At 50.5% G+C, this 27,010-nt stretch overlaps 1 protein-coding gene across 4 annotated transcripts in view; it reads right to left on the minus strand.

Annotated features, from left to right (window-relative positions):
* Positions 1-27,010, minus strand: part of TTLL11 (tubulin tyrosine ligase like 11) — a 222,707-nt gene that overhangs the window by 36,751 nt on the left and 158,946 nt on the right. For all 4 annotated transcript variants that reach the window (XM_040631834.1, XM_040631835.1, XM_040631836.1 and 1 more), the window contains one exon: positions 2,682-2,933. In XM_040631834.1, coding sequence (XP_040487768.1) covers positions 2,682-2,933 — 252 coding nt within the window. The remainder of the gene's footprint in view (positions 1-2,681; positions 2,934-27,010) is intronic.

The raw sequence follows: 27,010 nt of genomic DNA on the forward strand, positions 1-27,010 counted from the left end.
GAGAACGGTTGTTAGCAAGAGAAAATGCTTGCTGTTAAATTTAGCTGGCAAGACTGAACATACTTAGATAAATCTAAGTGCAGAGAATATCATCTTTTACCATTAAGTCGCTGTTGGGATCTCTCGGTATATTTCAAGAGGAAAAATCAACGAACGGTTCTGCAACATTTTCTCCACTTCGTCCCACATCCTTAATTACGCAGGACGTTGGCTGGGCGGGTGTGGAGGGAGGGGAGAGGGGCTCCCACCTGAAGACATTGTTCTCCTTGCTCACGGTCGCCATGGTCACCACCGCTCCCACGGACAGTGCTGGTGGCAGATTGGGAATGATGGCTACAGGACCTAAGGGTCTCGAACCTCACAAAAATTGGTTTTACATGCAAATGCCCTTAATTATAGAGAAAAAAAGGATGGAAACAATCATAAAGCCTATCACATACGGACAGATTTGTAGCGATGTTTCGGACATCATCCAGTTCCAGTCTGAGGGCGTTTTAGGAATCCCCTTTGCTAGAACCTTTGTTAGATCGGGTATGAACATAGCAGTCCTCTTAGTATGTCCCCTGCCTCTCACGCCAGCGCTCACACATTGGTGGTCTCTATGGGCAGTCACACTTTGAATGAACCCACACGGTGTTTAAAAATTATTTTCTGAATCGCCAACATCGATAGACATGTATTGAGATTTTACATAAAAATCAGCCTTTCTACCTTCTCTTGAAAAATCAAAAGCTCTGGTGATACTCGCCCAGCACAACCTTTCCTTTAGCCAGGGCATGTGTTCCTCAGGCCGCCCAAGACCGGCCTTCTCCATCCTTCCAGATTCCACCTGCTGGCTCTGCTTCTGGCCTACCTCGCCCGGAGGCAACTGAGATTGTGATTCTTACGGTACATTGTTTTTTTTTCCAAATCTTCTTCCCCTCCTCCCCCCCCGCCCCGCCCCGTCTCTTATGTTTCAGCAGAATTTTATTAGGAGTTAGAAGGAAGCATCTGACATCTCCCATCTTCCTTCGTCCTGCCTGGAACTCGACCATGATGGCTGGCTTTTGAGCAGCTATCTTGTGACTGGAAGACTACCCTGAAGCTTGAAAAGTCCATGCTTAGGATGGACGAACAGGAAGACAGAAAGAAAGTAGGGTGTGATCACATCGTGGAGTCATTAACCAGCCCTAGAATCCCCACTGCCAAACTTCCTATAGATGAGGGAAAATTAATCTCACGATTTTAAATCAGATGAGAATCTATCACTGCGAGTCAAATGCAATCCCCAAACAAGTCAGAAGATACCGGGTAGTATTCTCAGGGAAGTAACAACATGTGTCTGTCTGTTGACTTTCTTAAGAATTCCCACTGCTTAATGGAAATAATAGTCACAAAACCCCCGCTTGACAAACAGCTCCTGTCAGCTACGCTCTGGGCCAGGCGCTTCAGGAACTAGCACATTCCAAGCTCATAATAACCTGATAGGAGAGATTAGTCCCACGGTACAGACGAGGGACCCGAAGACCTGGAGAAGGCGAGGGGTTTGCCCAAAGCCACACAGCTGTTAAATGACGCGCGTGGCTCTGAAGCCGGACCCAAAGCCTGTGCTCTGTCCATTGGGCTTTCCTTTTCGCCCCGAAGCGAACACAGAGCCCTTCTCCAAATCACCGCGCAAGTCCTAACTCGGGTTTCCCGAAACGACGAGGATTCCTGCCGATTCTTCTGTGTTCCATCCCATCAGGAACATCAGAGAGCCAGAGTTAGAAGTCATACAATTCATTTGGAGAAAAGCATATGACAAAAATGTTTCCGATTCAAGGCTTCTGATTATTTGCTTTAGTGAATAAAACGATGAAGGATGTGACTTGGAGGTGCAGGGTAGAAATATTACAACCAATGATGAGCCAAACAACAGCGGCATCGAATGCCAGCAGATAGGTGGCATTTGGGGTGGGTGACACCCTGTCCTGGCGTACTGGTGGCTTCCTCCCCATTTTACGGGATCACTGAGACTCAGAGGTGGTCCCTGACTTGCCCACGGGCTACACAGCTAGTAAGTACTGCCTCAGATACTCACTCCTGTGTCGCCCAAAGCGCCCCGGCGAGCAGAGGCAAGTGGACGAACGATCTAGACGTACGGGGTATTTTGTAGGCTGCGGCAGAAACACGCGCGCTTTATCTCACGGTGCATGTTTAAAATTCATGCAAACTTTGTATTGTACTCGATGATATGACCATGTTATTTTTATATTAGGACAAATACATTAAATTATTTATCAACTGAATTATTTAACTTTTCTCTCCTGAAATGGACGTTTGGGACAGATGTGCCTGGTTTCTTTGCTGTGGCTTCATAAATGTTCAGCATGCAGCCACGTACCGCTGGGAGAACATCAGCCCAGCTTAAGAGACACGAGGTCTGTCTGAGTCCAAGGGACAACTGTCTATGTGGTTCAAGGGCTCAGTTCAAGGTAGCACAGCACTGTGCTTAATGCTGTCCCATCTGTCACATTCATTAAGTCACTCAGCAAACAGGAATGGACTGTGCCAGCCGCCAGAGCAACCCGACCCCATCAGGGCACTGACCTAGCAGCACAGACAGGCCCTCCCAGGAGCGGTCGGGGAGATGGGACCGGCCAGATGGGGGGCTGCCCTGCACCCTGCCCGAATCCCAAGCCAGAGGGGCTGGTCTCACTGACCTGATAAAAGTCCGAAAGCCTGTTGGTCCCAGCTTCATTGTCCCCTTGATTCCCAGGAACCGGATAAACAAATTGGCCATCCTGTCCCCCAGGCGCAGGTAGTTGAACTGCTTGGCGTACTTGGGGAACACCTGCTTGAGGCAGATGGAGGGCAGGTGCGCTTCGGGGTTGGCATTGGCGTCGGAGGCGCTGGCCGGCTCGCTGTCAGAAGGATCTTCCTTCGCGGCTAGTGGCTGCTTGAGCTGCTGAGACCTGAAGCACACAAGTGATTAGGGACACGCCCACCATAAGGAGCGGGCTTTACAGAAGGCAGAGCACCTTCCCTCACCTGTTCTCCTTCCTCTACATTCACCGCAGCCTCAGGAGGTGTGAGCACTGTCCCTGTGTCTGGTGTGCAGACCAGAAACCTGACCTCAGAGAAGCGAGCTCCCCTAGCTCACACAGCTAGTGGGTGGCAAGGCCGGGACTCGAACCCAGGACAGAGCCAGGACGGGAAGCTTACACTTCCTCTGTTCTCCCACCCTGGATTCCCAAAACGGACATCTTCCTTTACCGCACTCATGAATCAAGAGAATACTCTATTACGGAGCAGCCTAGGTTTGATTTCAAACTCCTACTTGTGGGTAGTAATTGAATAATTAAGAAATATAAAAATCTCATTGAGGGCTGGCAAGAAGCCAGAAGCACAGTTCAATGAACAATTTGCAAGATACATCAGTTATCCAATTCTAGGAATAGGCACAATTGTGTTTTCGGGCTTAAGTATTTTCTTATTTGGAACTCATACAAAAAATATGATTATAGTGTTGTGATTCCTGAGTCTGGATAATTTATTCTGAAATTATTCTGATATTCAGGAAAATTCCACAGTTAATAACTCTCACATATCCACCTCTGGCCTAGAATATTCTCACCTCCAGGCCCACCTATCCAGCTACCAACTGTTGCATCTTCAGGATGGCCCCCAGCCACCCCAGACCGAAATGTCCATTTCCCTCACCCCAAATCTACATTCCCCATCTCTTTGGATGTCATCCCCATCTGCCAGCTACCCAAGCAGGAAATGCTAGGATAAATGCCAGTCCTCCTCTCCCTCTGCTTCTGCCACCCGTCCTAACTCCTCAGTATTTCTTGAAACCAGCTCTGCTCTCCCCCGCTGGGCCGTGTCGAGTCTCCCCTAGACTGTATCAACAGCCTCCAGCCTTTCCCATCCATAGACCCATAAACACTGGCATCGAGGCACTCTTCTTTTTTTATTTTTTCTTCTTTTTAAAATCTTATTATTATTATTTTTTTTAGAGAGAGAGAGCGTGCGCAAGCAGGGGTGGGGGTAGGGGTGGAGGGAGAGGGAGAGAGAGAATCCCAAGCAGGCTTCACGCTTAGCACTCAGCACGGAGCCCAACACAGGGCTCGATCCCACGGCCCCCAGATCACGACCGGAGCAGAAATCAAGAATCAGATCCCCAATCAACTGAGCCACCCAGGTGCCCCTCGAGGCACTTTTCTAAAGCAAACTTGGCTGGGTTGCCCCTTTCTACAACTCTCCACTGATTCCCAAATGCCTGCAATGAGTTCATACTCTTCACCCTGGCACTCAACGCCCCTCTTGATTTCTTCTCCATCCTCTTCATTTCCTACCACTGCACTAGACACACTATCCCCTTAAAGGCCTTGGGCACTCCCTGCCACCCCCGCTCCACTGCCCATTGGTCTGATCTGGACACCCAGCTCTCTTCCACAGCTGGTGCCTCTCTTCCCTTGCAGCTCATCTCACTTTCCCCTCTGCTGTGCTGCCCACAGCTGGTCTGGGAACCGGTGTAACCTTTTCCGCTCGTGTGTCCATTCTTGAGACAGAACCCTGAGCACGTCGTACTTGGTCAATAAATATTGCCCAACTGGCTAACTCCAGGGAAATTAGAACCATGTCACCTGGGATCGAGCTCAATACCAAGGCCATTTTCTACTCTTTTCTTTATTAAATGGCCTCATCCCCTAGGCTCCCACTTCTAAGCATGCCATCACGTCACCAAGTCGGGCCATCTTGGTATCTTCGTACCTGCTTTCCTTGGCCTTTGAGGCCTTCCCCTGGCCCTGGCTGCCTGACACGTCTCTGTTCCACTTCCAGAGCCAGCTCTGACGCCTCCTTGATCATGCTGATGACTCTCTTCCAGGCCCCACTCCTGTTTCTCAGACTTGCTCCCTGGTTCCTCTGCTCAAGCAGCACTGCATTTGTCTAGACGCCAATCCCTCTCTCACATCTCATTCAACTCGAACTCATTCAACTCTCTATCTCTTTCAACTCTATTTCAACCTGGATCGCTTTAGGTGCTTGGGAAATGTTTCATTGAATTTGTTGAATTGGTAGTTCGCTTTTAATGGCAAAGTGTGCCTCAAATAAAACACCAAGGTTATGCTATTTTGTCACCATAAGGTCTTTTAAATGAGGAAGAGCCTTGATAGACAAACAGCAAGCTTGACAGCCCTGCCCTAATAGTCTTCTCTTCATTCTGGGTTAAGGAGTCAGACTCTAAGAAAGAGAACCCCCTTGTGTGAGTCAAGTCCCGTGAGTTTTGTTCACGGCTCTTCCTTCGTGGGTCTTGGCACAGGTCTCAAAGCAAGGACAGGCAGAGGAGAGGACCAGAACAGCACAAAGGAAACCCTCACCCCTTCTTAAAGATTTATTTATTTATTTGACAGAGAGAGAGAGAGAGTCAGCGGAGGGGCAGAGGAAGAGGGGGAGGGAGAGAGACTCCCAAGCAGACTCCCCACTGAGTGCAGAACCCGACTACGTGGGGCTCAGTCTCATGACCCTGAGATCATGACCTGAGCAGAAATCAAGAGTCAGACACTCAACCGACTGAGCCATCCAGGCGCCCCAGGAAAACCTCTTTTATTTTTTTATTTTATTTTTATTTTTTTAAGATTTTATTTATTTGACAGAGAGAGACACAGTGAGAGAGGGAACACAAGCAGGAGGAGTGGGAGAGGGAGAAGCAGGCTTACCCCTGAGCAGGGAACTCGATGCGGGGCTCGATCTCAGGACCCTGGGATCATGACCTGAGCTGAAGGCAGACACTTAAGGACTGAGCCACCCAGGCGCCCCCAGGAAAACCCCTTTTAAAGTTCAGCCAGGCATGTGGATGGTTCTGGGGAAACAAGCCCCACCCACCAAGGAGAGGCCTGATTCCTGGGGAGAAATACCTTTCCCGGGTGGGGTGGGGTGCCATCTCCCTCCAGCTAAGCTGGTTTGATCATCATCTCCTTGAATTCAAGAACAGTAAATAAAAGTCAGGTGGTTACTTTTCAGATGAAATGAAATGTTTCTGCGTGAAGGTTATAGGAAGACAGTTAAGGAAAGAGTAGCAGTTTTACTGGAGATTAGCTCTTAAATTACTGGGTAAGTGGCAATCACTGACTTTATAAGCACTCATTAAGTTTTTGTTCGAGGGAAGATTTGGAAATGTACAGTCTGAATGTGCTCAGTGCCAATGAAGAGAGCTCAGAACTCTTCCCAATCAGCTGTCCCATCTTCATTGCCTCATCCGCTCCTCGCACAGCCCTGTGGAGTGACTGTTATTTCTGTGCCCCTGTTCCAGAGGAAGAAATCGAGACGCAGCAAGGTTTGCCATGGCTGAACCAGAATTATAAGTCTGTCCTTCCAACCAGTCCTTCCAGCTCGTCCGTTGCCACTCCATTGCTCAAAAACGCAGCATGATTCACACGGGGTGGGGGGGTTCACAGAATCCAAAGTACTGTGATTTCCATTGTGTTTTAAATGGTGTTTTTAGATTATAATGGTCCTCCAGGCTCTTTGTAGACATTTTGAGAAATGTATAAAAGAATCTGAACCATTTGTAAACCACAGCTCAGGGATTAACACCCTGTTTTGGTTTCTTATCTATATTTGTAAAGTTAGGATCACATTACACGTAGTGTAAATCCTTTTTATGTGTCATGTGACCATCACAAGTGTCTTCCCATGGCATTAAATACATTTTCATGAGTGTAATGTCTCATGGATGTGTGATATTCAGTATTAAGCCTGAACCGTAATGTAATCAGCTACCCCCTCAGTTGAGGGTCTCGGTGGCCTGTCTTGGACATTAAATGAGATGTGGTGGTCGGTCACGAGGTGATGTGCTCCCTCCCAGAAACAGAACATGCCACCCTGGCAAGAGCCTTGGAGGTCATTCCGTCCAATGATGCCATCTATTTCTTCGTATGTGGTCTAATGTACACAACATAAAATTCACCATTTTAACCACTCTAAAGTGCCCGATTCAGTGGCATTTAGTACATTCACAGTGTTGTGTACCCATCACTTCCATCTAGTTCGGGAACATTTCCATGACAATGTCATTTCAGAGGAGAAACTTTAATCCCAGGCAGGTAAGGCCACTAGCACCAGTGGGTCATTTAATTAGCAGATGGTCCAGGGTGGTGGTGGCCTCCACTTGGGTTGCCCTGGTGATGGGGACCCCACCACCTCCAGGGGACCTCTCGGGCTGCGGAAGTTTTCCCAATGACATGCATGTCAGAGGATATCTCCCACCAGTGTCCCCAGCCTGCACCCCGCCCTACGCCCAGAGCCAAGCAGAATGAGAGTTTTTTCTCTTTAACGTGAGCCCTTCACATTTCTTTCAAGGGCTGCTGTGTTTACTGGCTGACTACCGTTTCCCTTCCTTCCTGAATCCCCATTAATCAGCTCAAGATGAATAGGGGCTTCAAAGCCACAGATACAATTTTCATGGACTCAAAACCACAAATTCAGGGGGGAGTGTTTTACTCAACCGGAAGAAGGCAGTAAAGATGTAGCTGATCCAGGAGACGAAATAAAACAATGAGAAATGGTATCTTTGCTTGAGCTAATTTCAGTGATCACACCGAGATCCAAGTAAAATCCTGTTTTTATTTAATAGCACTTTAATGGAAACGTCGGGTTTATGAAATAAAAGTGACTGGTAAAGAAAACATAAATCAAGCTTACTAGTCCTTTGGGGTAATTTTTTTCTTTATTATTGAATTTGGTATATCCTTGACTCATTAAAATTCTGGAATGTTTTCTCTATTATCGTTTCTCAAATAAAATGGAATTCTTTGTTATTAAAACTCTTGTGAGGGGCGCCTGGGTGGCACAGCGGTTAAGCGTCTGCCTTCGGCTCAGGGCGTGATCCCGGCGATCTGGGATCGAGCCCCACATCAGGCTCTTCTGCTATGAGCCTGTTTCTTCCTCTCCCACTCCCCCTGCTTGTGTTCCCTCTCTCGCTGGCTGTCTCTATCTCTGTCGAATAAATAAATAAAATCTTTAAAAAAAAAAAAACAACTCTTGTGAAAAACCACCCATCTCTATTTCGTCTGGAAAGCCTGCTATTTATTCGGGACCTACTATGTCAAGCATTGGGCCAAGCAACTTACTTATATTATCTCGGTGTTTCTCATAACAATTCTATGAGGGAGGTAGAAACTAGCGCCATTTTACAGATTAGAAACCCAAGATCCAGAGAACCGGAACACGCCCCACATGCAAGTCCGTAGCGGAATCAGAATTTATCCTTAGGACTCTATCACTACACATTCCATACTTAGGCTCACTACATAGTTCTTGTGCTAATTTGATTTTTTTTTTTGGTGCTAATTTGATTTAAATCAAAGACTTTTTCTCTTAGGCATACACTGTATATATCCCCAGAAATTAACAAACTAGGAAGGTAGATAAAGCAAGGTCAGATTCCAGTTTCAGAGAAAGTACGTGAATTCTCTCAGAGAAATAATTTCCATTTTTAGTTAAGCATGCCTTCAATAATTTATTTGTTCATGAACTATTTCCCAAGCATTTCCTTGTCCCGGGGGCCTCGGATACATGGGTGAGGTGGACACAGTTCTTACCACCCGCAAGCATGTGACCAAGCAGGGGGAAGACAAGACCCATCTATAAACAGTGAGTGAGTCAGGTGAAAATGGCCAGGTGAGCAGCCAGAGAACAACCTAGAGCATATGGAAGGAGATTGGTTTGCCGGGTCCCGGTTGTATGCGTGAAGGGGACTGGGTGGGAATACGAGCGGAAATCTGCTGTGGGTGTCTAGTGCTTATAGGACCTTGGATGTCAGACTCCTTGGATTTGGTAGTGTGGGAGATCAGAAGTGGTGGATTTAGGGGAGAGGAGGGGCAAAATCAGAAGTATGGTGAAGGTGAACGAGCCTGCCAGCAGTAATCAAGGCAGGGGAGTGGATGATGTTAGGAAACTACTGGAATATTCTAGGTCAATGGTTCTGAAAGCATAGTCCCTGGACCAGCAGCATCAGCATTACTTGCTAACTTGTTAGGAATACAAATTCTTGGCCCCACCCCAGGCCCATGGACTCAGACACTGAGTGGGCCGGGAGCACAGTTTAACAAGCCCCGTGGGTGATTCTGACACGGGCTAAGGTCTAGAATCACTGGTCTGGGTGAAAGAAGGTGGATTTGGCAACTGCTGGACCACGGAGGACAGAAAGTGATAGAACACCCTGGGTCATGTTCCCGGGCAATCCAGGGGTTGGCAGGAGAGCCTGGTGGGCAGTGGTGCTGCAATGGCGAAAGGAGGTAAGCAGGCTCCTTTCCCCGCCACATGGCCAAGACCCGTCCCCGCAGTCACTTGGGATTTCAAATGCACATTGTCATTCCTGAAGAAACTGCTGGTCGTGTACCACAGAAGTGCCTTAAATTAGCCCAGCAGCTCATTCAAAGAGTTGGAGGGTGAAGTCACTAAAAATAAACGAAACTACCACGTAGCCCAGCTCTGTCCCTTGATGAATCTCGGCCATCACACGGCCCCATTTGCTTGATGGTGGTGCTGAGCTATTGGAAGGGAAGACGAGAGATCATAGAAGGGGTGAAGCACGTGTTTCCAAATTGATGAGGAAAAGGACTCAGTGAGGGAACTTTGTCCGATGCTCCAGTCCCTGTAAGACCCATGCTGGGTCTATCCTCCCTGCTCCCTCCCTGCAATGCTCCTCTGGCCACTGCCCCCTCCCTCGATCACTTCCTTCCACAGCACGGTGTGGCAGCGACAGGAACAAACACCATGGTGATGATATCGGCGGCACTTACTATGTGCCAGGAACCACAGTTTAAAAAAATTTAAGCCTTGATGAAATCCTACCAAGTAGGTATGTTATTGTTATTCCCATTTTACAGACGAGGAAACAGAGGTACGAAGACACAGACTAATCCCGGATAGAAACCCAGGATAGAAACCCAGCAGGCAGGTGCCAGAGTCCTTGCCTCTAACCAGTGCACGATGCTTCTTCCGTGCCCAAGGAGTTAGCAGGCACCGAGCACCCGAGAGTCAGGTGGGATACCTGTCACATCTCATTTGAGCCTGGCAATGATCCTATGACTTACACACTATACGTGATGAGAAAAATTAACTTCAGAGAGGTTAACCTACCTTCCAAAGGCCACTCAGCTATTCCACGGCTAAGGGTGAGGATTTGAACCTGGATCTACTTGAGTTCAAAGCCCAGATACTTTCTACTCCAACATACTACAACTCCTTGTAGTTAGGCACCTTCTCTAAATGTATTTTCACCTCCGACAGTGGAGAGAAGTCTCTCTTACTTATGGGATGGGGTGAGGCTTATGAGGAAGAGTGGCTGGGAGGACACCCAGCCTAAGCCTAGCACAACCATTGCATTGCTTAATACCAAAAACACAGCCTGCCCATGAAGCGTCCAGATGAATCTACTTGGGGGAGGGAGGGCTTACAAAGGACCTCAATGTGATGACGGGGGAGCAACCAGCACTGACCTGGACGGGGCTGTTCCCTTTTGACTGCCAAACCACTCAAGCCCTATTTCACCATTACAGGCTCCCACGAGTCACGGATGCACCATGTTTGCCACGGGTATGAATTAACAAGGGCCCGGCGGCAACAGCAGCAGACTGGGTCTCGGTCCCTGCTGGGGACGAGTTCCCAGAGCCACCAGGCCGGGGGTGCTGCAGGACCAGCTTCCCGCCAAGGTGATGAGTTAACAAAAGGACACTCGTGAGGACTTCCTTGGGTGCCCCCATTCCCGCAGACCCAGCACTCATGCTATTTCAGAGCTGGAAGAGCCTTCCAGGGTCATGGGGCTCAGCCCTCTCATTTTCCGGATGAAGGAACTGACAGCTCATTTTACAAAGACCTCGCAATATGCTTCTTTTCCAACAGGGCTCTCTCTGCTCGGCCCCTCCGCACAGAGCTGGCGTCTGGCCATCGTCCTTGCTCTCTTTGTCTTGGGCAGTTAGAGTAAACGAAGTGCACCGTCACGTGGGCCGGGGCGGGGGGGCTGCCCGGCAGCTCCTCCCCACGGGGCACCAGCCTGGTGGTCCTCTGGAGTCCCATCTCTGTACCCTCGAGCCGGGCGACTTCAGGCAACTCATACAGCCTCAAAGCTTCAGTTTCCTCTTACAAAAAAATGGGGGAAATAATGGCACCTGACCTATAGGGCTGATGTAATTATAGAGAAAGTGGATGCATCGTGCTTGGCACAGCGCCCCGATACCTGTTAGCCACCGTGATTATAATCACCAACATCTTTATCTCCCCTGTGCCATCATCTCGAGAGGCTCACTGTCTGGTCACCAGGCTCGATGGGAGAGATCAGCATACCCCTCTGGGAACTCCGGAGACTATGGGGTTTCTGTAACCACTTTCTGACATTCTACTCTACCCACAACTCACGTAACTAGACGCTGGACCGTCCTCCCGCTCCTCTGTCTGGAGAATCTCGCTGCAAGCTGCCCAGGGTCACACTGCACCTGCTTCTTGTCCCATGCTAAATAAATCCCCCACATGAGTCTCCTCTTCTCAGACCTCACTGGATACCTGCCCCTCATCTGACACCCTGGTTCTCTACTGGGGATCACTATTGTCACAAAATAGTGCTCTGAGCAATGTCACAAAAGAACTGCTGCTCCCCACGTAGAGAAAAAGCTAAACCGCGCAGTGAGCAAGGGCACTGGGGGTCCTCTCATCTCATTTTTCTTTTGAAATATATGGGGAAGTCGAGCCAGACCCTTGCTTGAGGTGGGGCATCAAGCAAGAGGTGGTGGCAAGGGCAGACCCTGTTCTGACTTCCCGTCCAGAGCCTTTAAAAAAAAAGAAGAAAAAAAAAAAACAAAACAAAAACACCACCACTGAAGCTGAAATGCCAGAGTGGCCAAAATTCTGATTCTGAATGAAAAGCTTCAGACTCTTGAGGCCACTGTGGGGGGCAGGGAGGAGACTTCTGTGTGCCCGAAGGGCTGAGGAGTCCCCGCTTTAACCCCACCGGGGGTTGGCCGCTGTCTTTCTATGGAAGATTGGGCCAGTGCTTAGCTTTTCACCGGGACCCGGACACGGGGTCTTCCTTACGCGCCTTGCCCGCACCGGCTGCGCCCTGCACAGGGCCCTCCTCGAGAGCAGAGCACGGGGGCCTGCTCTGCCGGCCTCGCCTTCCACCCTCCATGTTCCTCCTCTCTTTGTAAACGTGCTTTCCCAGATTAACCACGGGAAAAACACTCACCCTTCAAATCTTGGACTTCGTAGCACCTTTTCCAGAAAGCTTTCCACAGCCTCTGGAGCTAGAAGGAGCCATTCCTTTCTCTAAACCTCCCAGACTTCGTACGTCGTCCTCATGGCCCTCATCGCGAAATGGACAGAGAACCGCATCTCTATCTGGCCCAAGGCTGAGCCGCGGTCTGCATTGCTGCCCCTCCCAGATGGGATCCCATCGTCCAGAAACGGTTGTTGGTGCCACTGTTTCTCGGACACCTGGTTCTTTCCCTAGACCCTGAGTCCCGGGAGGGCAGGCGCCGCTCTCACTCCTGCACGAGTCTATGTTCTAACGCAGCGCCTGGCACACAGTAGGTGCTCAGAATATCTGACGGGGAATACAGACAGGCATGGTTTCATTGAGTTCTCACAACAATCTAATCAATTAGGCGCAGTTATTCACTCGAGTTTACATCCGAGGACACTGAAGCTTTGGGAGGTTAAGTCTGAGGTGAGGAGGTTGGGACTGGAGCCCCCAGGGCCGGCGACACTGCCACACCCCTCCACTTCCGGCTCCCTGAATGCGTCCTCCTCTCTCTTTGTCCCTCCCAGTGATGGGAAGATCCTGTCTGTCTTTGGGGAGAACAAAGATTTCCTAGTGGCAACGGCAAGGCCTTGTCTATGTGACAATTGTAATCAGGGGTTGTATTAGCCTCTGTTTTACCACCTCCAAAATTAGCAGAAAAGGCCAACTTGAGCTTTCATTGTCTAGTTGTGCTAATGAAGGGATCCTTTTAATTACATACTCAGCGTCTCTCTGCGACACAAAGCGTTCCAGTGTTTAAACACAGTTCGGCACCAAAGTATAGGCCTGTGTGAATGCAGACGACAAGTGGGGGAAACCACGTGGAGAAGTTATCCTTTGCTTAGACTGTAATTCTTTTTGGCATTCAATTTCACCCAAACGCAGTGCATTTTTTGCGGTAACCCTAATTCTCTCTTATATACTGTATGCCCGGTGAACCCTAACCCAGGGACTCAGTAGGCATATCCCAGGCCAGATTTTCTTCCCCCTCAGATTTTGGATGAAATCTGCTTGCTTTGTGAATTTCAGCTGTTCCCAATTTGCCCTCAAGGGTCCTCCCCATGGAGGGTGCCATACGGCTGGCTGGTCAGCCCACAGAGAGGGTGCTGAACACAGAACTATCTTCACTCAGAGTCCCAGGGACTCAGGGCATTTGCATGGCGCTGTCTGAGGTGGTTTTGTTGTGCTTCCTTCTGTATAGGATTTTCGCTAATGTGAGTGAGGCCTTGTGGGGCTGATCCCATGGACCTTTCTCAGGCAAGGATGCCGTGACTTTGCATTTGTATTTGGTCAGGGGGAAAGGGGATAACTCTTATTGAGCCCCACCTATGGGCCAGGAACTCTCCGTATGTGAATTACTGTGGTTAAGTAGATCTGAGATGGGGATATTAACATATGCTCCCGAACCTGAATGCCTGAGTTGGAATCCTGGCCCTGTTGCTCACTAGCTTGGTGACTTTGGAAAAGTCTCTTAACCTGCTCTTGCCTTGCTGTCTTTGCGTATGTGACAGGGATAATAGTTCCACCTATGTCACAGCACCGTTGGAAAACTTAAATGGGCTCATACATGCACGTAGAGCATTGAGAATCATAGCTGGCATGCAGTAAGCACTCAATAAGTGTTAGCTGCTGTTTATCCAACAAAGTGAAGCTCAGATTAAATGATACCCTCAAAGTCACATGCCTCCCAAATGGTGTCAGCTGGTCATCTGGCTCTGACGCAAGACCTTGTTGTTTCTAGGCTTCCATTGAGCTTCGGCAGTGCCAAGGGGTTCTCTGATGGCATTCTGCTAGGACACTGCGATCTGAGCCCTGCCCAGCGGGGCGTGGCCTAGAGAAGGTCACCTGGCGTGCTTGATGCCCTCCTGACCTCGGTGTGAGCACGCTTCTACTGTGTCTCTTCTTCCACTGCCTCAAACACACTGCTCTTCCCGGGGTCATCAGGGCCCTCCTAATTGCCACCGACCTACTTGCCACCTGGTCTTTCTCCAGTTCAGCTTCTTCATAGCATCCAATGACGCCTAACCACTCTTTCTGGAACTCTCATTTCCTGGCTTCCGTGCCCATGCATTCTCCGGGTGTTTTTCTGTCCTGCTTTTTTCCCTCCTAGCGGTAGATTGTCCTCTGAGCCTCTCTCTGCCCGTGACCTGCTTCCTGCCCCACCCAGTCTCCCAGGGCCATCTCATTTACACGCAGAGATGACTCTGAGATGCCCTCATGCCCCGCAGCTTCTGCAGGCCCCCGGGCCTGGATGCCTGTGCCCTGCTCCCCCGGCACCACCAGCAAGGCTCCAATCCTACATACCCCGCAAAAGCCAGCACTTCAAATGCCAGCCCGCCCCCAAGCCTCCCCGCATCCCTCCCACCAGAAACACTCTTCTGGATTTCCCACAGCACCTCATTTGCACCTCTTGTGGAATCTATCATTTTCTGAACTTATATTACGGCCGTTTAAGTCTGTGGCTTCTCTCCCCCATAGACTGCGAGTTTGCTGAAAATAGAATCCATTTTTGTTCCCCTCATAGTACTCTACATCTAACAGGTAATGCAAAAAAAGGCACACTGACAGATGACTGGGTAGGAAAAGTGTTCTGTAAGACAAATAACGAGGGGAATTTGGTGTAATTTTGCCCGTAGGCAAGAAAATGGGCAGGATGACCTCTGGGTGTCATTTTCAGCTTCAGATTCTAGAAAGCCATTTTTTTAGGGTAATAGGGCAACAATCATAATTTATGGCAATAAGAATAAGGCATCCTGCTCCACTCCTTCCTAACTATATGGCCTTGGGGAAGTTGCGTTATCACTCAGCTGCTGTTCCTCTTCTGTAAGATGGAGCTGGACAACAGAATCCCCCTCCCAGAGGTGTGGAGGGATTCAATACAATGGCATAGAACAAGAGGCTAGCATCCTGGCTGCAGGGTAAGTACAAACAAAATGTCAAAAATCAGTGACTTCCGGTCAGCTGAAGCCCACCCAGGAAGCTTTAACTGCCTCCTCCAGTCCATAGCACTCTTTCCCTCCAAGAGCTTCGGTCCTAACAGAATTAGGTTTTTTTGTTTTTTTCTTTTTTCAGTTCGGCTAATAAATTAGGCATATGCATATTAGCAACCAGGTCCAGAGAGAAAGCCTCACTTTTTTCTTTATGCCATTTGAATTCCCCTAACATAGAGTTGTTGTCAAAATCCATTAAAGTATTAATTTCTCTTGTCACTGCACAATTCCCCAAGCAGACATCCAGACAGTGTGCAGTGGTGTTTCTCACAGAAGTACTCAATGTTTAGTTATCATGGTACATTTTTGAGACGATGCCTCCCTGATGGCTCCAGAGGGACTGAAGAAGTTCAAGTACAAGGTTAAGGCAGGGTGGCAGAATGGCAACAGCCGCGGGGTCTGCACATCGAGCAGGCCTCCGGCTGAGCTCCAGCACTGCCACTTGCCCGCTGAGCGGCCTTGGGGAAGGTACTTAACCTCTCTGAGCATCGGCTTCTTCATTTGCAAAATGGTGACAATGATACCAAACTCACGGGGGTTTAGTGAGAACTATATGGAATACGAAACGTAGAGAACGTCATGGAATGCCTGACAGATCATTGGTCCTCAATACAAGACAGCTTAGAAATCTCAGAGATTGGGAGATGTGCAGACGGGGGTCTCGAGGGCGTCACACCCATTCACCACCCCTTCCTGGGGGACAGCCGTAGGAGCAGTGTGCAAATTGGTGACACTACAGCCCGAACCGCGGCATACTGACACTTTTCTTCTTTCGCAATGGCCTCTCCAAACGCCCATTCAAGTAAATTAATATCCTCACTTGACCAACTCACCTGGCGGGAGTAAAAGGTTTCCATGCCAACAGGAATGTGGGGCGCACCCCGCACCCCAAGAAAGAAAACAGGAGAAAGCCAATCATTTCGTTTCCCAACTAACAAGCACCGAGCGGAGCTGAAGTCAGAGCTGGCCTCTTCCTTGGTTGTCATGGCAACGTCACTGACCTACCCCGTCCTGCAAATACATGTGAGACAGCGCGGGGCACACGTGGGAGGTGGGGTCCAGGGACGTGGGCGGCGCGGCGGAAGCGCTGCGAGAGGTGCTCTCACCTGCTTTTCTGAAACACAAAAACCGCTGGCAAGAGTGCAGCCCTTGCCTGGGAACGGGGAAATTCCAGTTGCTATTATATAGTTCCTTTGGTGATCATGAATGGATTTAGAGCCCAGCAGAAAGGCCAGTTCAAACCTGGTGAATGAACAGTAATTGCTTCCTCAGCTGCTGCGCAGGGATGGGGAGAGGGCCATGTGCCCGTCCTGCCTGGCGGCGGGGTGGGGGTGGGGGGCGGGCGGTGCGCGCAGCATCCAGGGATATGTGGCTGACACCGGTACCCGCTGCCTCGAGCTATGGTGCTTCGACCCCAAATCTATGGAACAATTTCCCGTCCATGATCTAATGCCAGGTGAACCACAGCCTGGGAAGCAAAAAGCAGTGTGCCCATTTTACAGGCGAGAAAATGGAGTGCTGCGACCATGAATCAATGAGCACTGACACTTTCATGTTCTCTTTTCTCAATTACTCTCTGTCCCCTGAGAGGCTTAATCTGTGATAGTGCTTGAATTTGCCAAAGATTCAATTCTTTCCCTCACTCTTAAGCTCAGGGTCGCTTTTAAAAGTCATCTTCCAAGTCCAACACTTGCCAGTCAAATCCACCCAGATGTCCCTCTTACAGCCAAGTTGAGCACGATTTGTTCTCCAGCCCCCCACAAACCCACACAAACCTGCTTCTTGCCATTTCCACCCGTATTGTTGTTGGCAACTCCATCCTCCCTAGTGAGCCAAGCTCAAAACCCTGAAGTCAGCTTTGGCTTCTCCCTCGTCCTCGCCCAGGCTCCTGGGGACCTGTATACTATCCCTTTTCTATTCAGAGGCTCTGATTCAAATATCCTGGGGAGTCCTGGCAAGTAGAAGGAGGGAGCACAGTGGTCAACCACAGAGGCTGCAGGGTCAGGGCGCCTGGGATCTCGCTCACTCCATGCCTGTGGGCAGAGCACCTTCTGTTATCTGATCCTCACGGCCATGTGAGGCTATTATTATTCTTAATATGATTCCCATCTTCCATCTGAGACATTTGCCTATGAGACACAAGTGCGGGGACATAATTTGCCCAAGGTCATCGGGATTGGCTGGACACAAGAGCCCTCACGCGTAACCAACACACAAAACTCCTTCCCTTCGCTGTAGTTTTCTTAAGAGCAGGGCCCATGGGCCACGTTTGTCTGTTATGGCTTCCGGCGTGAGGGCCTCACTGAAGGTCTGAGCTCGGTTCTGCCTCTCACTGTGACCCTTTCTCACTGTGTGACCTTGGGGAAGCTACCAGAAGATAGCTAGAGATCCATAGCTGGCCGAGTAGTGGCCCTAAGCCCCGGCATCTGGCAACGTAGGACTGTCTTTGAAATAGGGTCTTTACAGATGTAATCAACTTAAGGCTCTCGAGAGGAGGTTAGCCTGGGTTTAGAGAAGGCCCTAAATCGAGGGACAGCTAGCATCAGAAGAGAAAGGCAGGGTGAGGTCTGACCCAGACACACAGAGAAGGGACTGTGGGAAGAGGAGGCAGAGATTGGGGGGATACCACCACAAGCCAACCAACGCCTGCCACCGCCACAGGCTGGAGGGAGCAGGCGGGAGGCCCCCCCGGAGCCTTCAGAGGGAACGTGGCCCGGCTGACACCGCCTGGCCTCAGACTTCCGGCCTTAAAGCTGGGAAGGAACGCACGTCTGCCACTTGAGGCCAAGAGGGTACTTGTTTCTGCAACCCTAAGAGACCGGCACAAGGTCTCCATTTCTGAAACGGGTAACCCCAGCAGTTCCTGTGAGAGACCGTGACTGAAAACAACTCGAATAGCGGCCAGGGCACAGTAGGCCCCCGATAAATGTTAGTTGAACCAAATTAAAATATCCTCAGTCATTACCCCGGAACCTTCTCCCCAGGACACACCTGGCTGACTGGGTCTACCTGGAGCATCAAGCTCGTAAGACGTTTAACTTCAGAACCCAGGAGCCAGAAGGAGGAGCCACAGGGAGGATCTCCTCTGAGCCCAGGTGTGCAGGAAGAACGGGAAGCCAGCAGAGATGTCTGTGTCCTGGCGAGGCTGGTAACTAAGTGCTGGCCCGTCTCCAGCTCTGATGAGCCTGTCACGGTGGGTTTCACAAAACATCTGTTTTGGGAACAAGCCTGTTGTTTCAGGCAAGCTCTCGGGATAATAGTATGTTTTTCCTGTATACAGCCGTGACATGTGCACTGAAGCCGAATATTTCTAAATGTGACCAATTTCTTAAGTGGCAGAAGCCCATCAAACTCTTCAAGAACGTCGAAGGCATGCGGGGAGCCCGGGCCGTTTCCTTGGTGGCCGCAGACCTGGAGCCGCGTTTCCTCTGGCTCGTAGGGAAGCCCTTGGGGAGCAGGTGGGGGTGGTGGGCAGTAAGCGCGCAGAAATAGGTCCCTCTAAAGGTTATGTTAATTCTGCAAGGGAGTCAGCTCCCTCGGCTTCATGCATATGGATGTCGCAGTGGTTGAATGAGAACCTGTGATTTTCTTCCCCTCGTGAATTGACTTGGGGTGGCTACTGAGTATTTGACGAGGAAACGCTATGCCAGCGCACAGACCGATGATCCCCAGGACCCGAAGGCGGCTTTGCTGGATTTGACTCAATTCTGGCCCGAGATAAGAAAGCACGGGTGCAGCATCCGGCGTGAAATGAGCAGACCGTGCCTTGGCATGAGATAGACGGAGCACCAGAAGGCAGACCAGCAACCAGGAAGGTGCCGGAACACTTTCCCTGTCGTCCCACAGGTGATGGGGAAACGAGGTGCGCCCATGAAGCAAACTCCTCAAGATCTTCCAGGCAGGTTATCCTCTTCCCCTTTCTCCCCCGGTTGGAATTTGATCTGAGGAGAGGGGCTCCCACCCCTTGAGCGGGTACGTGAAGGCCAGAATGCACCTGCCTTCACAGGCCAACTCCTGCCCTGGCTGGTGTGCTCCTGGGGAGTCAGGCCGGAAGGGCTTGAGGATGCCCAGGAAGCCCCAGCCCATGGTGGGGCCTCGAGTGAGCCATGCCCCGTTCCCATTAGCTTGTTGTAAACTTGGCCTCCAGAACCGGCTCTGGGTCTCTGCATTCCAGGCTCTGCCCGGCCCCAGTGTCCTCCCCTTTCTCACCCTTCTGCAGCTGGGGTCCCAGCATGCCACAGGGTCAAGCCCCTCCTGGCTGACCGCTAAGCCCCCAAGGCCGGGTCTGTATAGCTCAGAAGGCAGTGATCTGGTCCAGCTTTCCTGGAACACCCTATGCCCTGCAGACTGCTTCCCGAGCGAGCGACGGGGCCAAGGAGTCAACGCATTTAGAAAGGAAAGAGCTTCAGGTCATGGAAACTGGTGGTCCTCATTCTGTATGTAGACGAGGACCGAGCTCTGGAGACAGGAAGCAGTTTGTCCAAGGTTTCCTGGCACTCGGGCTTTGTGGGTCAGGAAGAGTACAGGTTTCCCATCTCCCAGTGCACTTTGCTGGGATAATATCCTTGCCTCTTCCTTTGGCTAATATCAATCAGCTCTGTGCAGACAGCCCCCTGTGTGACTCATTTCTGACTCTCGGGCAGCAGCATGGGGCCAGGCCCAAGCAGGAGCTCAATAACTGTTATTTAGACTTGGCTGAATAGATCTCCTTTGTAAAACAAATCAGACTCGGACCTGTTCCTGAAGCCAACACAAAGGTGTCATTTCAGGATTCTACAAACACCTCAACTACCAGAAGCGAGAGGCTATACCTGCCTATAAAATGGCGTGGAAGTGGAGAAGGATGTTAAATTTACTTGTCACATTGCTGTGTTAATTTCCTCCTTGTGTAACTAGGCTCTTGTGTCCATACGGGAACAGCTGCTGTTTGTCGGAGGCTGTGGCATCCAGGCACTGCCCTGCGGACCTTGAACAAAGGTCCTATTTAAGCCTTGCCCTCATCCCTGCCAGGTAGAACATATCGGGCCCTCTTTATAAGTGGAAACTGAGGCTCAGGAAGGTAAGTGGCTTGCCCAAGGTCACAGAGCTCACGAGTGCTGGAGCATGGTTTCTAGTTAGGTCTGTGCTGTTTCACCAAAGTCAGACATTCTGACATAAGAAGAACAATGCCATGTAAGGAGATATAATCTCACCGAGGTAAGTGTGTGAACCCATCTAATTCTTACAGCAACCCCCTGAAGTGTCATCTCCACCGTCCGGGGGAGGGAAAATAGGTCCAGAGATGCCAAGTCACCAGGTGATCCCAGACAGTCTAGAACCCAGGGAAGAGTGAGAGGCAGGGAGAGCTCAGAACAAGAGGCTGGGGTGCAAGAGGGCCCCGGAGCTGGGCTGGACTGGTTAGTCACCTGACTTTGGGTAAATTACCTAACACAAATTCTGAAACAGTTTCATAAAATACACATACCATAAAATTTACCATTTTAACCATTTTTAAGGGTACAGTTCTGTGCTATTAAGTACTTTCATACCGTTGTGCAACCATGACCATCATCCACGTTCCCAGACTGAAACTCTGTGTGTTGCACACTAACTCCCCATTTCCCACCTCCCCAGCCCCTGGCAACTGCCATTCTACTTCCTGTCTCTCTGAATCTGACCACTCAAGGAACCTCATGTCAGTGGAACCATACAGTATTTGTCCTTTCGTGTCCGGCTTATTTCACCCAGCACAATGTCCTCAAAGTTCACCCACACTGTAGCAGGTGTCAGAACCCCCTTCCTTTTAAAGGCTGAGTAATATTCCATTGCGCGCATATACCACATCTTGTCCGTCCATGGAAGGGCACCTGGGCTGCTGCCACCTGTTGGCAGCTGTGAGCAGTGCAACCAAAAACACGGCTGCCCGTGGGCAAAATACTTTCAGGCTCGTCCATTTCTGTCCCAGACCTGAACTTCCGGCTTTTGCTCCCCAACTCAGAGAGGAGATTTAACACCCACCCAGTGCGTGAGCCAGAGACCGGAGAGGAGGGTAACTCCCGAACCCCACGAGTAGCCTGGTCTTGTTCCTGTCACCTTGGTCCCCCCACTTCTCTCCATCCCCACCGCCGCTCCCCAGATTCCAAGCTGCCACCACCTGTCACCTCAATGGTGGCTCACCTGAATTCCAACAGCCTCATCGCCAGTCTCTGTGCTTCCAACTTCCCCTCCCAACACATCTTCCATGTCAGAGCCAAATGGCAGATCTGACCAGGTCACCTCGTGGCCCTCAACCTGTCCCCGGCTCTCTGCCTCACTTCCTTTGAGTGCTTGTGGAAATGTCCCCTTCTTCGGCAGGCCTCCCCCGCCACTCTGCCTACAGCTGTGACGGCCACTCCTCGCCAGCCTCTGAGTGCCTGCCTTGCCCCACTCTACCCCCAGCCCTACCGCCATTCATCAGAGCGTAGATTTTACTCATTTACTTTGTTGATGTCCATCCCTGCCCTCTCACCCCCACCTCCAGTAAGGAAGGTCAGTTTCACAAACGCAGACATTCGTGATGGTTTTGTTCACTGCTGGCTCCTCAGTCCTGGCACCCCGTAGGCCCTCACCAAATTCTGGCCAAGTGCATGAACATGTGAATGACTAACTTCCCTCTGCCGGTAAGGTCACTGGCCTGGTCAAGTTCTTTCACGTGGGGGCTGTGTCCTCGCCAACCCCTGCCCTTCTACATCCCCATGTAAAGCCTGCCAGACCACAAGGCTCACCAGGTCCTCCCCAATAGTAGCCCCAGGGCCTTTGCACATGTCATTGCCTCTGCCTGGAATGGCACTGCGCCCATCTTGCCCCACCCTTCTACTGCTGTGGGTGGCCCCTTCACTGTGCCTCATGACACCCTACTTTTTTGAAGACTATTTCACACTGTACAATAATTGCCCCTTTACTTGTCTATAGCTATTTCTAAACTGCCGGCTCCATGAGGACAGGATAATCTCTCTCACTTTCTGATTCTTGGAGCCACGCACTGAGCCTGCCGTCGAGGCCCAGAAAATGTCAAGGGAAAAAAGTGAGCCAGGCTCCTGCATCTCAGCTTCCTCTCCTGCGGAGCGACGGCAAAGCCGCTCCTGCAGGGCACCCAGCAGTAGACGTGACGTGTTGTACGTGCAGTATCCGCCCCTGTGCGCGGCACCCGGCCGGCATCGCACACCCAACTCGGACGCGACGGAGGGCTCGCACGCACTTGTGGAGGACCTGCTGTTTCCACTGTTCTCAAAGCCACCAGCTGCCATCCTGCCGTCATCTGTCACCTCTGGGGGCCACACTGATGAAGTGTCGGCCCCAGAGAGAATTCCTGTCCTTTCCTGTCCTAGCCGTCACATTTTGGCAGCTTGCCCGCTGAGCAGAGAAAACCTCCAAGTCCAGCTCCTCCTCAGAACCAACTGTGTTTATCACCAGCATGTCACGGAATTGAGAACGTCCAGGGATTTCAGGGAGCAGTGGTGCCGAGCTCTCATTTTACACCTAGGACACGGGTTTAGAGAGGCGGCCTGACTTGCTCACGGTCACGCAGCTAGTTAGGGACCTCACTTTCTCTTTCCTTATGGCGGAAGTTTAATTCTATCTGGTTCGCCCTATGGAACCCTAAGGAATCTGGCAGCTTAGTCTAAAAGCCTCACTTGGGCTAACTTCTGACCAGTATTCTCACTTTGCCATAAGTGAAAAGAGAGGACACGTTTCACTTCCATGGCCTGCCAACTAGATGCTGGGAAACTCTTTTCCCAGGGACCTTGTCTGAGATTCAAACAGAAGAAATAGATGAGACTCTTGACCCTCTCACTTTATCCCTCTAGACAATTGGCCTGCCATCAATAAAGCAATGGCAATGTCCCGCCCTGGCCACTGCCACTGTCCTTGGACAAGCCCCTCCATGGGCTTACCCCTGCCTGCCTGAAAGTGTGCTCCCCCCTGTCAGGGGCCCAGCAGCTCTACTCGGGCTCCTATGTGGGGGAAGCAGAGGGAGCACTGGGGAGTCTGAGCTCAGTCGTTGGCAGAAGGATCAGGGAGGCAAGGGAGGGTGGCCCGGTTGGAAGTGAACCCAGAGCTCCCTCTCGCTGAGACAGAGTCATCAGCCACCACCAGCAGACTCATTCACAACCTCTGGTCCCGGAGGAAATCATTAAGCCTAATTATTATTATTAGGCATAATGACTAATTAGTAAAAATAGCTACCATTTACTGAGTGCCAACTTATGCCTGGTACTTAATGCATATTATTTCTTTTTGCCTATTTTACACTTCTTTATTTTCTGTTTTCCTAATTATAAAGTCAATATATATTCATGGAAAAAATGTTCAAAGATACCAAAAAGCAGAAAAAGGGAGGAAAATTCACCTTTTGTCTCACTGCCCACCTCCAGCCACTGCTAACATACTGGAGTTTTCTTTCCAGGATTTCTTCTGTCTTTCTGTCTCTCTACCTTTTTCCGTATGTGTGCATACATGTGGTAGGTGGGATTTAACAGAGGTGATCACATTTGCCAAAAAATTACTTCCAGCGCCCACGATGATCCTATGATCCTTGGGTACTCTCATCCCCCCACTGTACAGATCAGGAACCCGAGGCTCAGAGAAGGTAAGTCATTTGACCAAAGCCACACAGCAGACAAAATCCCGGACCGGGATTCGGATCAAGTCTTTCTGCGGCCAAAACCTGTCTTTCCCCCACCCCGCCCTGTTATTTCCCATGCGTTAAGGGAGAATCAGGGGTGGTTTTAGTTATGTCTCTGCTTCTGCAACCCCCTTCCTCTGCCTGTGCCCCCCCGGACCACACTCTACTGAGAGATGTGGCCACAGGTGTAGGAGACGCAGAATCAACTCAACTGGCCAGTACCTGACTACGGAAAGCTTTGAAAGCTGAAGCTTCAGTGAAGACATTCTGTCAGAAACTGGAGGGAATCTGGGTTTTCTGTCCATATAGATATCTGGAAAGCTGAAATCAGAAAGCACAATGAACTGCCGTTTGCAAGGTGTTTTGTGTGAGACAAATACAAGTACCATCTACAGGGCCTCTGCGGGGCGGCTCAGAGGGCCTCCGCCCTGGCCTGCAAAGCTGTAAAGGGCCTGGATACCACAAACACCCCGGAACAGTGAGGGAACAGGGAGGACCCCCCCCCCGATTCTGCCTTTCCTCAAATGGTTTGAGCAAAGCCCCAGGTACCAGACCTCTTTAAGTTGGCACCAAGCATGCTAAGCAAGCGAGGTAAACATGTGGCGTCCTCTATGTGCGGGGACACCACATGAGTCAGACGGTGCCCCTGGCTGCAAGAGCTTACATCAGGGGTGGGGAGACGCCTAAGAAAAGAAAGTTCCAGCACGATGCAGTAAGCGCCGAGACACAGCTACAGAAACCCCTTCGGTTCAAAACAGCGCCAGCTCAGATCCCTACAATCTCTAAGACGGGAGGATTCATGGCTGAGAAGAAATGCTGTGGGACGAAGGGCAGGCACAAACTGATTAAAGCCCTTTTCCAAAGCGCTGTGTTCACCGGCATAAAACGGTAAAGGCAGAGGACTAAGTAATCTCTCTTATCTTTCTCTTACCTATCTTAAATTTAGGAAAATAAGTCACCGCACTTTGCTCCCTCAATATTTTTAGGATCTTTGTCCCTCGCGGTTTGAACAAGATGTCTGGAATGTGTTTTGCTTTGCTGCAGATAACGTTCACCTTGAGCCTTTTTCCTGCGTGCGTGCATGTTTGTGTGTGAGCGCGCACGCGTGTCTGTATGTGTGTTTGTGTGTGTATGTGTGTGTTTGTGTTTGTATGCGTGCATGTGTATTCCACCATCTGAACGTTCAGTCACCTCTCACCTAACAACCAGGAATTGTGGAATCTACCGTCTGGATCCTGCCGGAGCCACAGGATGCTGTGAATGGGAACCGCTTGGAATGTTCCACCTTCCGGTAGGGCTCAGATACAGAGGTATTTCCTCACATCCTGCCCCCCGCCCTGGCTAACCCTAGGGGCCTCAGCCCCGCTTCCGATTCCCAGCGGAGGAACGGCCGCATCAGCCCCCCTCACCCACGGCCCCACTCTCCTCTGGACACACGTGGAGTGGGAGGTCAGTTCTGAAGCCCCAGGCGCCGCCCCTCGGCTCCCCAGCTCACTCACCGTCTTCTGTGCTGCCTTCCCCCGTCTCCCCTTTCCTTTTTCACTGCCCAACTCCCAGACTCACTTTTTCTAGTTATTCCCAAAAGGAGTGACTCACACTTCTCAGAGGCAGAAACAGAAATGTCGTGGCGACACTGAAAGATATTCGGAAGGAAATCTGCAGATGCCTGAACTTCAGGGAAGGGGCCTGGAGGACCCGCAAGGATGGCCTCCCGGACCTCAGTGCTGCGGGAGCGGGAAGCCCCTCCTCTGGCCTTCGGGAAGAGGACAAGGCATCCTAGTTGGGCCCAAGTCCCAACCCTGCCTCCTAAATGCTGTGTGACTTTGGGCAAGTCACTTAGCTCTTCTGATCCTCTGTTTTCTCATCCTTAAAATGGGGATAATCTCTCTTACAAGTTGTTGTGAAGATTGTGATGTTTTATAGAAATATAAGTATATATAAAATACGAGATTCCATATACATATTTTTATAAATTGTTTCAAAACACTCACTTTACAAACACACACATGCACGCACAGATACACACCCTAGGTATAAACAGTGGCCGACACAGGACAGTCACCAACCTCTCTGGGCTGGCTGTGTCTACGCTGCATAAATCCGTCACAGAGAACAAATGCACTGGTGTATTAGATAAATGTAAAGTATTTAAAGAAAATACTGAGGTGTATTTTTTCTTCTGTGCTTTGAATGGCACAATATTTATCCTGTCATTTTCCAGCTAGGGGCTTGCTGCTCGCTCCAGCACAGCTTGGGATACCAAATATAACATGGGTTAAATATACGGGCCGACTTGGCTTCACACACTGAGGACAAAAATGAAACATGCATGGTTTGGAGGCCCACATTCCTGCCAGAGCCGTCTTTGGAAATAGCATTTTCTCTTGGAAGAAAGTACTAGCAACTAAAAATATTTCCGTGTTTAATAACGATCACCGAAGGGACATCTACAACTGCTTGTCTTTTATACATTATCTCACATTTAGTTTACTGCTCTCCTCTGGAGCCACGGGCCAGCCCCTCGCAGCTGGAGTCCCACAGAGGCCTGACACTCTGCCGCCCGGCTCAGCCCTGCCCACGCCTTGAGCCCATCCTGGCCCGGCAGATGGAAGCGCGGTGGTCCTCACCCCGGCATTGTTCTTTCTGCTCTAAGCCTGGAATCCTGACGCCTAAGAAGAAACTCAGACTCTAGTAGTTACCAACTCCATCCTTACGGAGATGGCCGATTCCATGCCGTGGGGCTTCTGGCACAGGGCCTGTCTGGTATTCTAGGAGTTTCCCACTAGGAGGACACCCCGACCGTTACTCCTGCCTGTTCAACGGGGACCCTGCCAAGTCCTCGCCTGCTTCTTCTGCCTGGGTGGCAGGTGCCATTCCTCCTACCCCTCTGCGTTGTCTGGGTCCAGCTGTGAGTGACCTGAGCTCATGACACCATGAGGCCACTAGTGCCTGGTTGACCGTGTTGACTGGCGCCTGGCCTCCCGTGCTCCTCCTGCCATCACAGGCCCATAGCTATGGACCCAGATGAGTCCGAGTGTGGTTGGTCATGCTCTTTCGCTTTGAAAAGCTCTGCTACTGCTCTGTCTCATGGTGCCCTTGAACCTCAGAACGTGC

The sequence above is a fragment of the Ursus maritimus genome, unplaced genomic scaffold (assembly GCF_017311325.1).
Source record: "Ursus maritimus isolate PB19 unplaced genomic scaffold, ASM1731132v1 scaffold_17, whole genome shotgun sequence".
NCBI lineage: Eukaryota > Metazoa > Chordata > Mammalia > Carnivora > Ursidae > Ursus > Ursus maritimus.